This window comes from Myotis nattereri (genome assembly GCF_964212035.1).
Source record: "Myotis nattereri genome assembly, chromosome: 6".
Lineage (NCBI taxonomy): Eukaryota > Metazoa > Chordata > Mammalia > Chiroptera > Vespertilionidae > Myotis > Myotis nattereri.
The window spans coordinates 41,240,830-41,253,131 of NC_138081.1; the positions used below are offsets into that span (position 1 = coordinate 41,240,830).

General features: G+C 39.9%; 1 protein-coding gene across 4 annotated transcripts in view; it reads left to right on the forward strand.

The window, feature by feature from the left end:
• BCKDHB (branched chain keto acid dehydrogenase E1 subunit beta) overlaps nt 1–12,302 on the forward strand; it is a 219,367-nt gene that overhangs the window by 10,770 nt on the left and 196,295 nt on the right. For all 4 annotated transcript variants that reach the window (XM_081095089.1, XM_081095087.1, XM_081095086.1 and 1 more), the window contains exons 2-3: nt 5,087–5,164; nt 6,091–6,159. In XM_081095089.1, coding sequence (XP_080951215.1) covers nt 5,087–5,164; nt 6,091–6,159 — 147 coding nt within the window. The remainder of the gene's footprint in view (nt 1–5,086; nt 5,165–6,090; nt 6,160–12,302) is intronic.

Genomic DNA, 12,302 nt, shown 5'->3' on the forward strand with positions numbered 1-12,302 from the left:
TCTGGAAGCAACATATCAACAGACAGATGAATGCTTTGGAGAATAATAGTTTGCAGTTCCTTTTCTGCATTTGAGATTAAAGAGGGAACTAAGGAATATTACATAAAGGTGGGAGAAAGCAACATGATGGGAATTACAGGAGAGTTAAGATTATGTGCTCTCTTGCATGCTTTAGAACAGCGATTTTCAACCTTTTTCATCTCATGGCACACATAAACTAATTACTAAAATTCTATGGTACACTGAAAAATGTGTTATATTTTTTGTCAATCTGACAAAATAGGTATAATTTTGATTCATTCACACTGGCTGGCTATCATTGTGTTGGCTATTGTCATTTTTTAATTTGACAATCTAAGGGAAAAAGGTTAGTGCATGTTTTGATTAGTCAAGTATTGCATGTGTTAAAAGGTCTTGAGACACATCAGTTGAAAATTGCTGCTTTGGAAGGAGGGGTTTGAAAGGGTGGTATTAGAAGGAGGGGTCTAGAGGGCATTTCAAAGACATATGAACCTAGGTGCACAAAAACAACAGACAGGACTTGCTTAAAGCCAAAATAAGCCTTTTAGTAAAGAAGTTATATGCCTGGGCTGTGACTACCCACCATCACCTTCCCAGTTAGGAATTTATGATCAGATCACCTTTTCAAAGAACCTCTTTTATTCGTTCACAGATATAAAATCAGGAGCTCAGAGGAGAGATCTGGATTGTAGATATCCGTCTGGGAGTCACCAGCATGTAGATGGGTTTAGAAACCATTTAGAAGTTGAGTAGAGAAGGAGCCAGCAAAACAAAGGGAAGTGTCATCGCTTGTCATATCATGACTGAAGTTACCAGGAGTCCTGAGAGGGGCAACTTAGGGACTCTAGTCACAGTCTCTTCAACTTTAAGAAACTTAGGGCCTCCCTATTTGGTTACCCCCTCACTCTCCTTCTTGCCACCCCCAGTATTGTTCACTTTCTTCCTTTTACTGGTTATGCAATATACACTAGCACCTTAAAAAGACATCTGTGTTTACAGATCCTTTATTTACATTTTAATATTACATGTTTTGTCCCTGATATTGGACTCTCTCTGAAACTTACTGCTAGTATATAGAGTAGAGATTGCAACACCCCTCAATAGAGCTTAGAATGGGGTAGAGTACATACCTAGCACATAGAAAGGGATTCCTGGACAGTAGGGTCTCCAGAGAGGTGGAAGAGTTTTTGTTGGGGAAAAATAGGTAGTTTCTTAGGCATCTTCCCATTTCACAGTGTGGTTAGTGCCATTGTAAGCCACTGAATTAGTCATTCATCATGCTTCACAATCATATGCTGATTGTCATATATGTGGTAGGCACTGTGCTAAATGCTGAGATTTCTAAGGAATAGGGTGTTTAACAATTTGCTTTGTGTATATTTTGTCTTATGGAAATAGCTGCTTGTATTTATTTGTTCAGTCATCGACTGCATGTCAGACATTATTGTAAACACAGCATATAGCTCTGGTCAAAGGCAGATAAGAATCCCTGACCTCTTAGAACTTATGTTCTATTGTGTCCCTTCCATCCTGCCCACATGCCACTTTTCTTTGTAGCAGTGATGATCATTATTCATGATGCTGTGGATAACAGTTTTAGTGGTGTTCATAGACCACCTTTTTTTTAAAAAAAAATTTTTTAAATTTATTTCAGAGAGGAAGGAAGAGGGAGACAGAGATAGAAACATCAATGATGAGAGAGAATCATTGATCGGTTGCCACCTGCATGGTCCATACTAGGGAATGAGCCCACAACCTGGGCATGTGCTTTGACTGGGAATCCAACTGTGACCTCCTGGTTCATAGGATGACGCTCATTCACTAAGCTACACCAACCAGGCCTTTTTTCTTTTGAAATGTCTTGCCAGTGGCAAAACTTTGGTTAGATGTGCTACAGGTGCATTTATCTTATTATGGGGGAACACAGGCATATTTTATCAATGGTCTTTGATATAACCTATCCTATATAATAAAAGCCTAATATGCAAATTGTCCCTTCAACTGGGAGTTCAACTGGGAGTTCGACAACTCGCTATGATGTGCGCTGACCACCAGGGGGTGGCACAGAACATGGCGGGCGTTGGTGACGAGGCCCTGGCAGCAGGTGGCTGTGGAGGCGCTGCCGGCCCTAATGGGCCCCAACGAGAGTGGGACTGTGGCGGGATGGTGGAGCAGGTGAGCGGGCAGCGCCAGGCCAAGGAGCGTGCGAGCGGAGGCTGATCATCCCGCTGATCGCCCCACAGACAGCAATCAGTGGGGGAGGGGGTGGGGGTGTGGGGGTGTGGGGTGGGGCCGCCACCAGGCTCGCAGGCGCTGAGGGAGCCAGATGGGAGCCTGATGATTGCCCCGCCGATCACCCCGCAGGTGGTAACCAGTGCCCATTACAGAGAAAAGGCAAATAGCAATATTAAAATATTTCTTCTAATTATTTTCCTTTCAATGTGCACGAATCATGCACTGGGCCACCAGTAGGAGAATAAGTAGTTATAAGGACATTAGATATTTAAAATGATCTTACCTGTGAATAACTTGTCATTTCTTCCTGACCCATCCACAAAACATACTACAACTTTAAAAAGAATTGAAAGTAGATGTTGCTGTATTAAAAATTGTTATTTAATAACATGTTGATAGTTGCCAGGTGGGCGAGATATTGGAGCAGATGGGTGGAAAAGATGAAGGGATTAAGAAGTTCAAATTGGTTGCTATAAAATAGTCATGGGATGTAACATATAGTCAATAATATTTTAATAACGATGTATGGTGCCACTCTGGGGTGATCACTCTTCAGTTATATAGATGTTTAATCACTGGGTTGAACACCGGAAACTAATATAATATTGTACAACTCTAAAAATAAGTTATTTAAATTTTTTTTTAAATTGTCTGCCCTGGCCAGGCAGCTCTGTGTTTAGAATGTCTCAATACTCCAAGGTTGTGGATTCAATCCTCAGTCAGGGCACATACAAGGATCAACCAGTGAATGCATAAATAAGTGGAACAACAAATCTCTCTCTCTCTCAAAAATCAGTAAAATATTGACATTTAAAACTTTTAAAAGCATCTGGTAGAATAGCAGTTAATCCAAAAACCCTAAAATTTTGAATTTATTTGAAAAAAGTATTCAGGAGTGAAAGTTTATGTGCTTACGTGGAAATATAACCTTTAAATAACCTTATAAATTATTTTCATATAAGGTGAGTAAATTCTTTGTGGCTATTAAGCAATACTTTCTAAATTTCCTTGGTATGATTTTTACTATTAAAATCTTTGCTTTCTTCGCACTGGAAATTTGCTGAGCAGCAATGAAACATTCAATATTAATTTTAATGGTTAGCAGACTTGAAATAAATAGCAGCGTAGATGTTTAGGCATTTTTCATCTTCCTAGGTATTACCTATGAAAATCCTAATTGACAAATAAAAATCTTGCTTTAGGAAATGTATGAAATAGGAGAAAGATTGGGAATGCCATGGTGGTTGGGAAAAAAATTTAACCTAAACTATTATTATCTGGTGCAGGACACTAATAAATACTTTATTATTAGTGTCCTGCACTAATAGATACTTTAAGGAAAGTATCTATTAAATAGGATAGCCTTAGCCTGAAGAAAAATAAATTATGGACAGGTGGTGTGATCGTTTTTTCTTTGACATAGTTGATATAACAATATTTTCTTTAATAAATTCCTGTTATCTCTATCAAAAATAAGAGTAGAAACAGGCCTTTATTCTGGCCAGGAGGGCAGTAGGGAAAATCTGATTGGGGATCAACAAGACCTGCACGTAGCGGTGTTGATGGGGTTAGATTACATAGAGAAACAGTAGGCCGTGTGTCAGTAGATAATGGAAGATTCAAGATGTCATAGATGAGAGCCTGGCATAGAAAAAATTTTTTCTAGGAAAAAAATGAGTGATCAGTGCCTAGAGGGCTGAAGGCAATAGCAGTAGCCGTTGTGTCCCAATGTGGGAATTAGAACCTGGATTTTGGAACACACCAGGCTACTGAGGAGCACAGAGATTAGATGGGGCAGTAGTCAGGGTAGGCAACAGGTGTTGAAGGGATTTGATATCAGCATGGCTATGGGCTAAAGTGAGCACCAGTGCATAGATGGGCACTAAAATGAAGACTGGGCCTGTGGATCAGAGAAGATTTAGGCAGAAGCCATTCTCTGCTCTGAATAGTGGTTTTGGAGAGGAGTGGACCCAAAGTTATAGGATGACTATGGTCACTGGGCAGCATCAAGGCTTAAATCATAGCTCTGAAGTCATAATGTTTTTGAATTTCAACATTTGGAACTTTGTCAAATAAAGCTTTGTACCCTTCAGAATAATGCCCAGGCCAAGATGAAGGACATGGACAAAGTCCAGAATCTAATAATAAATAACTAATATTTATTCAGCACTCACTGTGTCAGGTATTGTTCTTTGTGCTTTACATGTACTGATCCATTTAACCCATTTAGGGAGATGGAGGTTGTCTTGCAGAGATTCTGACTGGAGCAATAAGATAAAAGGAAGAACCAAGTGTGGTTTGTTTAGGCCTGGGATTCTATATTTTCCAAACACCAGCAGTTCTGGGTACTAAAGTGTTTTGTTAGTGTTCCTTATTTTTTCTATGCCCATGACCATTTGCTTTCATTGGCATAATTAACACATGCCACTGTGGGCATGTGCATTCCTATGACTTGTGTTCCCAACACCCCTTAGGGCGTCTTCCCAGGCCACTCTCACTCTGGCTGGTAAACTTTCCTTAGCCTTTATTTATTTTGTACACACATTTGGTCACTTGATTATATGCCTTCTTCCTTTTTTTTATACTTGTTTTTTAATTGTTTAATATGTGTAAATTTTGCCTCTTCAACAGCCCTCTTGAAGTCTGTGTTGCTTTTTTATCTTCTATAGAGCTACCATCATTTTAAATAATCCAATAAATTAATGTAATGTGTTCTCTACCTTCCTTTCTACTTTGATTTTAATCAAGTTGTAATCAACTGTTAAGAAATGAGTTATTTTTATATATTTTACTATGTATGAAACGTAATTTAAAATTTTTATTTTTACAGGACAAACTCAGAAAATGAACCTTTTCCAGGCAATAACAAGTGCTTTGGATAACTCATTGGCCAAAGATCCTACTGCAGGTAAACTTCCTTTGTGTTTGCTTGTGGTTGCTGTGTTGCTTCAGAATTGAAGATTTACCGGAAATATTTGTCTGGAGGTCAATGGTTAACATTATATGTACCTGAAATTTATAAAACACCTGACCAAATGGTTAAGGTCCAATAGTCTATTCATGATGCTAACCCATTTTAATCTACTCATTAAGAATTAGTTCTCATTTATCTCTAACATCATCACATTAACTGTCTCTCATAGTATGTATGGTTCCGATACTATACTAACACCTTCTGGATTAATACCTACTGTGCACTCCTGTTTCTCTAGCATATAGAAAAAATGGAAAGTACCACTTTGTTCAGCCATCCTTCCTATATAATAAAAGCCTAATATGCTAAGTGTCTGGTCAACCAGTCAAAGTGTAATATGCTAATGATATGCTAAGGCCGCTCAACTGCTGGCTCTGATGTGCACTGACCACCAGGGGGCAGATGCTCCGACTGGTAGGTTAGCTTATTGCTGGGGTCTGGCAGATTGGGACTGAGTGAGATGGGCTGGACACACCCTGGAGTCCTCCTCTGGTCCCTTACCTGGCTGGCCAACCTCCTGCGTCCCTCCCCGTCCCTGATCATGTACCGGTGGGTTCCCTCGGCCTGGCCTGCAGCTGTGTGTTTGGGGGCAACTGTCATCCACTGGGTAGAGATCAGAAATATGATATGCTTCTGTATGTCTACAATGCACAGAGCATGCTGCTACAGCAAAAGAATTATCCAGTCCAAAATGTCCATAATGTCACAATTGAGAAACTTTGATTTGGATCTATGGTCCAGATCTGTTTTCTGGTTTTTTTTTAAATTTATTGTCTTGTTTTTTGTTTATATTACTTATCATTGTTACTATTACTTAGGGATTATTAAATAAAACGTGTTCTTTAAACATTGTTTTTCAGTAATATTTGGTGAAGATGTTGCCTTTGGTGGAGTCTTTAGATGTACCGTTGGCTTGCGAGACAAGTATGGTAAGTTAATATCTTTATATATGAACAGTATTCCTGTAGAACTTTTACTTAAAGACCTTGAGAATATAAAATATACCTGTTATATTATTGCTATATCCTTATTATATGAATGGGTTTCTTTTTCATTTCCATAGCCACCCATAGAATCCTTTGGCCTAGATTTCTCCAAATGTAGCATCCCTTTCGTCTGGTTCATGTTACACATATTATAGATTTCAAAATAATCTTCATTAAATGTGTTGCTTATTACTTCATTCATCTGTCCAGGAATCTTTGATATTATTGCTGCCTGCCTTAGCCAATTTCAATTCCATTGCCTCTAGTTTAAGATTCTGCCCTATTAGTCTCTGTTAACAGAGTTCCTCTTTTTTTTTTTTTAAATATATTTTTATTGATTTTTTACAGAGAGGAAGGGAGAGGGATAGAGAGTTAGAAACATTGATGAGAAAGAAACATTGATCAGCTGCCTCCTGCACACACCCCCTACTGGGGATGTGCCCGCAACCAAGGTACATGCCCTTGACTGGAATTGAACCTGGGACCTTTCAGTCCGCAGGCTGATGCTCTATCCACTGAGCCAAACCGGTTAGGGCTAGAGTTCATCTTTTATTACCTGTGTTAGTCAGGGTTCTTCAGGAAATAGAAGTATTAGGATATGTCTATATTTCTGTGTGTATATGTATATATCTATATCTATATCTATATATGTATTTGTGTATCTATCTTTCTATATGGATAGATAGATCTATGTATCGAAAGAGAGAGAGAGAGAGAGAGAGAATATGAATGGGTAATAGAGAGATTTACACACAATTGTGGGGACTGGCAAGTCTGAAATAGGGCAAGTCAACAAGCTGGAAACCCAGGCATAGTTTCTATATTGCAGTTTCCAGGCAAAATTTCTTCTGTGGGAAATCACAGTCTTTTCTCCTAAGGCCTTCAAGTGATTGGATGAGGTCCAGCCACATTATGAAGGGTAATCCTCTTTACTTAAAGTCTGACTTAAATGTTAATCACATCTAAAAAATACCTTCACAGCAATATATAGACTGGCATTTGATCAAACAACTGGGCACCATTGCCTAACCAAGTGGATACATAAAATGAACCATTACATTACCTTTCATCCCAGCTGATGGGTGTCTTTTGTTAGCATGAGATTGATTTCTACCTCTGCTTTCATTCATTTCATTTGACTCAGACTCTCAGAATGCATTGTGGCCCATCCCCCGCCTTCCCACTCCTGACTTTTTAAGTGAGGAATGTTTCACCTGCACCTACTGTGAGGGATGCCTTTGACCGTTTATTTCCTCTCTCGGTTTTATCTAATCTGGCAAAGCAGTTAAGATGGGGTGGGAGAGTTGACATCTATCTTTCTTCTTACCATTGACAATGCCCTGTAAGGCTCCTGTGTGCTAGCAGAGTAAAGGGTGAGGGTCTCTAAGATATTTTTTTTCTAATTGTTGTTTCTTCTTATTCCATTCTTCTCTGAATTCAAGAAACCATAGCTTATTCCATATCACTTACCAGTTGTTCTTCTCTCTTCTCTTTAATAGCAGGCTGACTTCCTGGGTCCTGTCCCTCTGCTTTTGCCTAGTTGTCTATTTCTAACAACTGTTTAGAGTTTGACATGGTTGGGCCAATCTCAACTATCTCAAACTATTTCAGTTAGTTCCAGCTAATTTAGACACCTATAAACTTTAGGTCTTAAAAAAAAATAAAAGCCTTTATACATTTGATTTAAAAAAACAATACATATGCATTGAAGACAATTTGGGAAATATAGAAAAGTATAAAGAAGAAGGAAAAAATTGTCCATACTTCCAGAGACAACCTCGAGAAAACCACTGTACATAGCTTAGCTTGTACACTTCTAGACTGTATTTAAATATATTTGCATGTATTAACTAATATTTAAAACACCGAATTACACTTTTTTTTTCCTTAGGATCTTCATCTCTGCTTACATTGCCCGTCTGTTCTTGTATGCTGTCTGTTTTATCTTTTAGAGCCTTTAGCATATTAAATTAACCATAGTTGTTTTAAATTCTGGTCTGATAATTCTAATATCCCTACAGTGTCTAGTTCTGATGCTTGCTCTGTCTCTTCTAATTATTTCTTTTTTGCCTTTTGTGATGCCTCATAATTTTTCTTGATATAGAGCAAGGCGATTTACTGGGTAAAAGGAACTATTGTAAGTAGGCCTTTAAGGACGTGGTGAAGAAATGGGGCAGGGAGGGGAAGCATTCTATAGTCCAGCAGTCGCCAACCTTTCAGACCTTACATATCATCAGTGGTCCGCGGACCACCGGTTGGCGACCGCTGCTATAGTCTTATGAGTAGGTCCTCACTCTTTTGGTGAACCTGTGCCTGTGGACTATGAACTTTACAAGTGTTTCTTAATTTTTTCCCCCTCGCAGGTGAGACAGGATGGCTAGAGTGGGTTAGAGTTAGTTATTTTCCTTCCCCCAGGTTAGTTAGCTCTGATAATCCAGCAGCCGAGGCTCTGGTTAACTAGTTTCACCTGAAGGCAGACCTTCTTAAGAAGGTAGTGCTTTGGCCCTGGCTGGGTGGCTTAGTTGGTTGAAGTGTCATCCCATACACCAAAAGGGTTCCGGTTCGAGCCCTGGTCAGGGCACATATGGGAGGCAACTGATCAATGTTTCTCTCTTCCTTCTCTCTCTAAAAATCAATAAAAACATATCCTCCTTTAATGAGGTTAAAAAAAAAAAAAGGGGTGATCTAGTGCAGTGGTTTTCAACCTTCTGGCCCTTTAAATACAGTTCCTCATGTTGTGACCCAACCATAAAATTATTTTCGTTGCTACTTCATAACTGTAATGTTGGTACTATTATGAATCGTAATGTAAATATCTGATATGCAGGATGGTCTTAGGCGACCCCTGTGAAAGGGTCGTTTGATTGCCAAAGGGGTCGCGACCCACAGGTTCAGAACCGCTGTAATCTAGTGTGTTTCAAAATTGTTCCTTGTCTGCTTCCAGCAGGGGATTTTTTCTCCAGTATTTACTGTGGGAACCTAGTCCAGCTCCTGGAGGTAAACCTCGCAGTGGGGCCTCCCCATTGACGAGTCTCTTGGCGTTTTTAACTCTCAGACTTGTCCACACTGAGTCTCCAAAAATTTGGCAGTTACAGTTCAGGTTTTCCTACTTGGGCACTGGTTCCTGTGGTGGTTTCAGCTCCTGGGTCTCTGCTCCTTTAAGTTGAGATTCCCTGTATTCAAGTGTCTGTCACTCTCATCTTGGGGGCAGTGTCCTGCTCTGTGTCCTCCCTTCTCTTATGGGTCTAAGAAGATTTTTCAGTCTATTTTCCTTCTTGTTAGGACAAAGTGTCAACTTCTGAGCTTCTTGCATGTGGAACTGAGAACCAGAAGTTGAAAAACATTTTTGTAACTTCTGGTGACCCTGTGAACGAGTGAGGCCCACAATGTCCAGTCCTCAGCAGCCCTGCTCAGTTCTTGTAGACGACTCATGCCCATGGCTTCATATTTGTCTTTTTTCTGTTACCTCTTATTTTTCTCAGAATTATTGTCTTGTCTGTATCTGTCTAGTTATATTGCTGAGCAATTTCTAGCCTTCACTGTTCCATCTTCCCTGAGCCCGTGTGTGGTAGCCTGTCATATGCTTGTTCAAGCTGATAAGTCTTCTCGTGGCTCTCTGCCCAGGTTTTCATCCTTGCGGCTCCTCTTCTTACTGTATCCATTCTGACCGGGGCATTTCATCCATGCCACCTTCAGGTCATGCACTAGCAACTTCCGAATTTCCATCTCTAGTCTAGACCTCTAGCTTGAGCTTCACTTCAGATCTGAATATTCAGTACTTTATGTATCACTGCACATCATCACCTCAGTGTTCCAGTCACTTCCAATTCAGCATTTTCAAACTCATATTTTCAAATTTAGTTGAATTTATTGTCTCCAACCAGCAGACTCATGCCACCATCTATTTGGTTACCTAAGCCAGAAACCAGGGAGATCCTGGTCTCTTCCTTTTGTCGCATTCCCTACCTCCAGTCAAGTCCTACCTACACTATTATCTTCATAGTTTGTCTTGAAAATAGTCTCTTTTTTTTCCCATTCTCACTGCCCTGGAGTCTCACTTTAGATTCTTAATCATTTCTGCTTGGACAGTTTCATTTTTCTTAGTAATTACGCTCTAATCCCCTACCTTCTTGCCAGTGTGATCATTCTGAAACATACATTTCTTGGTGGGATATATAAAAGACTTTGTGACCTGCCCCCTACGTACCTACCTGACCGCAGATGCAGTCAATATTACTAATATTCCCTAAGCCCCTGTTTCTTTTCATCTCTCTTCCTTTTCGCATGCCATTTGAGTTCCTCTCTCTCATCTGATTACCTGGTAAATTCTATTTCATGTTGAGATGGGTCCTCTGACCCTCAAGAAGACCAAGGCACTACTTAATCACTGCTCAGATTTTACATCTTGCAAGTTATGTTGTAATTGTCTTTCCACCAAATCTGTGCACCAGACAATTTCTTAAAGGCAACAAGTATTTAAATTGTGTATTCCTAGCTCTTAACATAGTGATGGTGAATATTGAGACAGTGGCCTATGGCCTCAAAAAGGGGATTTGTTTATCTTCCTTTAATGATTATTTGTTAGTCTGATTCTCTTTCTTAAAAAATTGGTTAAAAAAAGGGAGAAACTAAGTCCACTGCTTTTAGAGGGCACTGCAGATTTATGTTTATATGACAAGGGGCTGAGCTAATGAATGGCTCTCTTAGCTTTATTGTCAACAACTGCTGTGAATTTTCATAACAGCTTTAGGACTATGATTCCAGGTTGATTAATAGGAACGATTAAGTCACAACTACTGTCTCTAATGAGAAGAGATGAGCTTCAGTGTCGGAAGTGAAGAATAAAGAAAATTAAGAAGAGAAATATGTTATTAAAAATGCTTTCTGCATATTAAAAAGTATCACTTGCCTTTTAAAAATACTCCTCTGCCCTTTTGAGTGGGAATTTTCAGTTATATGGAAACATGTCTGCTTAGTGGTTTTTCCCCTAAGTTAATTAATTAAAATATTATATTGATATATTGAATGCATTGTATGAAATGACATAGCGAAGACAGCATTAAATGACAGCAAAGACAATGTTTTATGAGGGATTGATTAGCTCTCTGGGGAAGGTGGAGTGTGGAGTGGGAACGAATCACAGTCAGTCAGTAGGTGGCAGCCTACACTTTGAAATGAGACTGTCTGTGTTGGCATTTTACCAATGTTCTGGAACTGTGGAGAAGCGTTTTAAATTCCATCAAGAGGGAGAATTTGAAGTATTGGGGGTTACTGACATAATACTGTAAAGCTGAATACTACTTAATATAAAAAGGAATTGTATGAGTAAGGACAATGCTATGAAAGAGGTAGATAGAATTCTATTGTATTCCAGATAATCTAGGTGAGTGTGGGTTTAGTACCAATAAACTGCCTTTCTCCTTCCTTGTCCTTTGATAGAACAAAATAATAGGAGTGCTTTGAAGACTTAAAATTGACTAGTATAACCTCATCAACACATTCCATACCAAATGGCAATTTTAAACTCTTTAGGCAAGGAGATCCCTTGAATAGGAGCAAAAGTTGGAATTTGGAGAATTCTAGGGAAGCACTGAGTAGAAGAGGACAATTAAAGGTAGTTGATTTTAGGGTGTGTGTGATTTTTATGTTGAGTACCACACATTCTTTCATTTATGTTTGAGACAGATTCCACATGCCATATGCAAAATTTGTCCTTGATAGAGCGTGCGTGTGCTTTAGTCAAATAAGACTTTGATATGTCAGGTTCAGGGTGTGTTTTTATTTTACACACTAGAGGCCCAGTGCACGAAAATTCGTGCCCTGCGGGGAGGGCTTGTCCCTTAGCCCTGTCTGCGCCCTCTCACTGTCCAGGAGCCCTCAGGGGATGTACTACTGATGGCCTAAGCCATGGTCTGGCCTTCCTCTGCAGGAGGTGACCGGGCAGGTGGTCAGGGGATGGTGCCTCCCCCATCACCCCGCTGCTGCTGCCCTGCCACAGCCAGCCTCCCTCTGCAGGAGGTGACCAGGCAGGCAGGCGATCAGGTGACTGCACCACCCCCATCACCCTGCTGCTGGCCTCCCTCTGC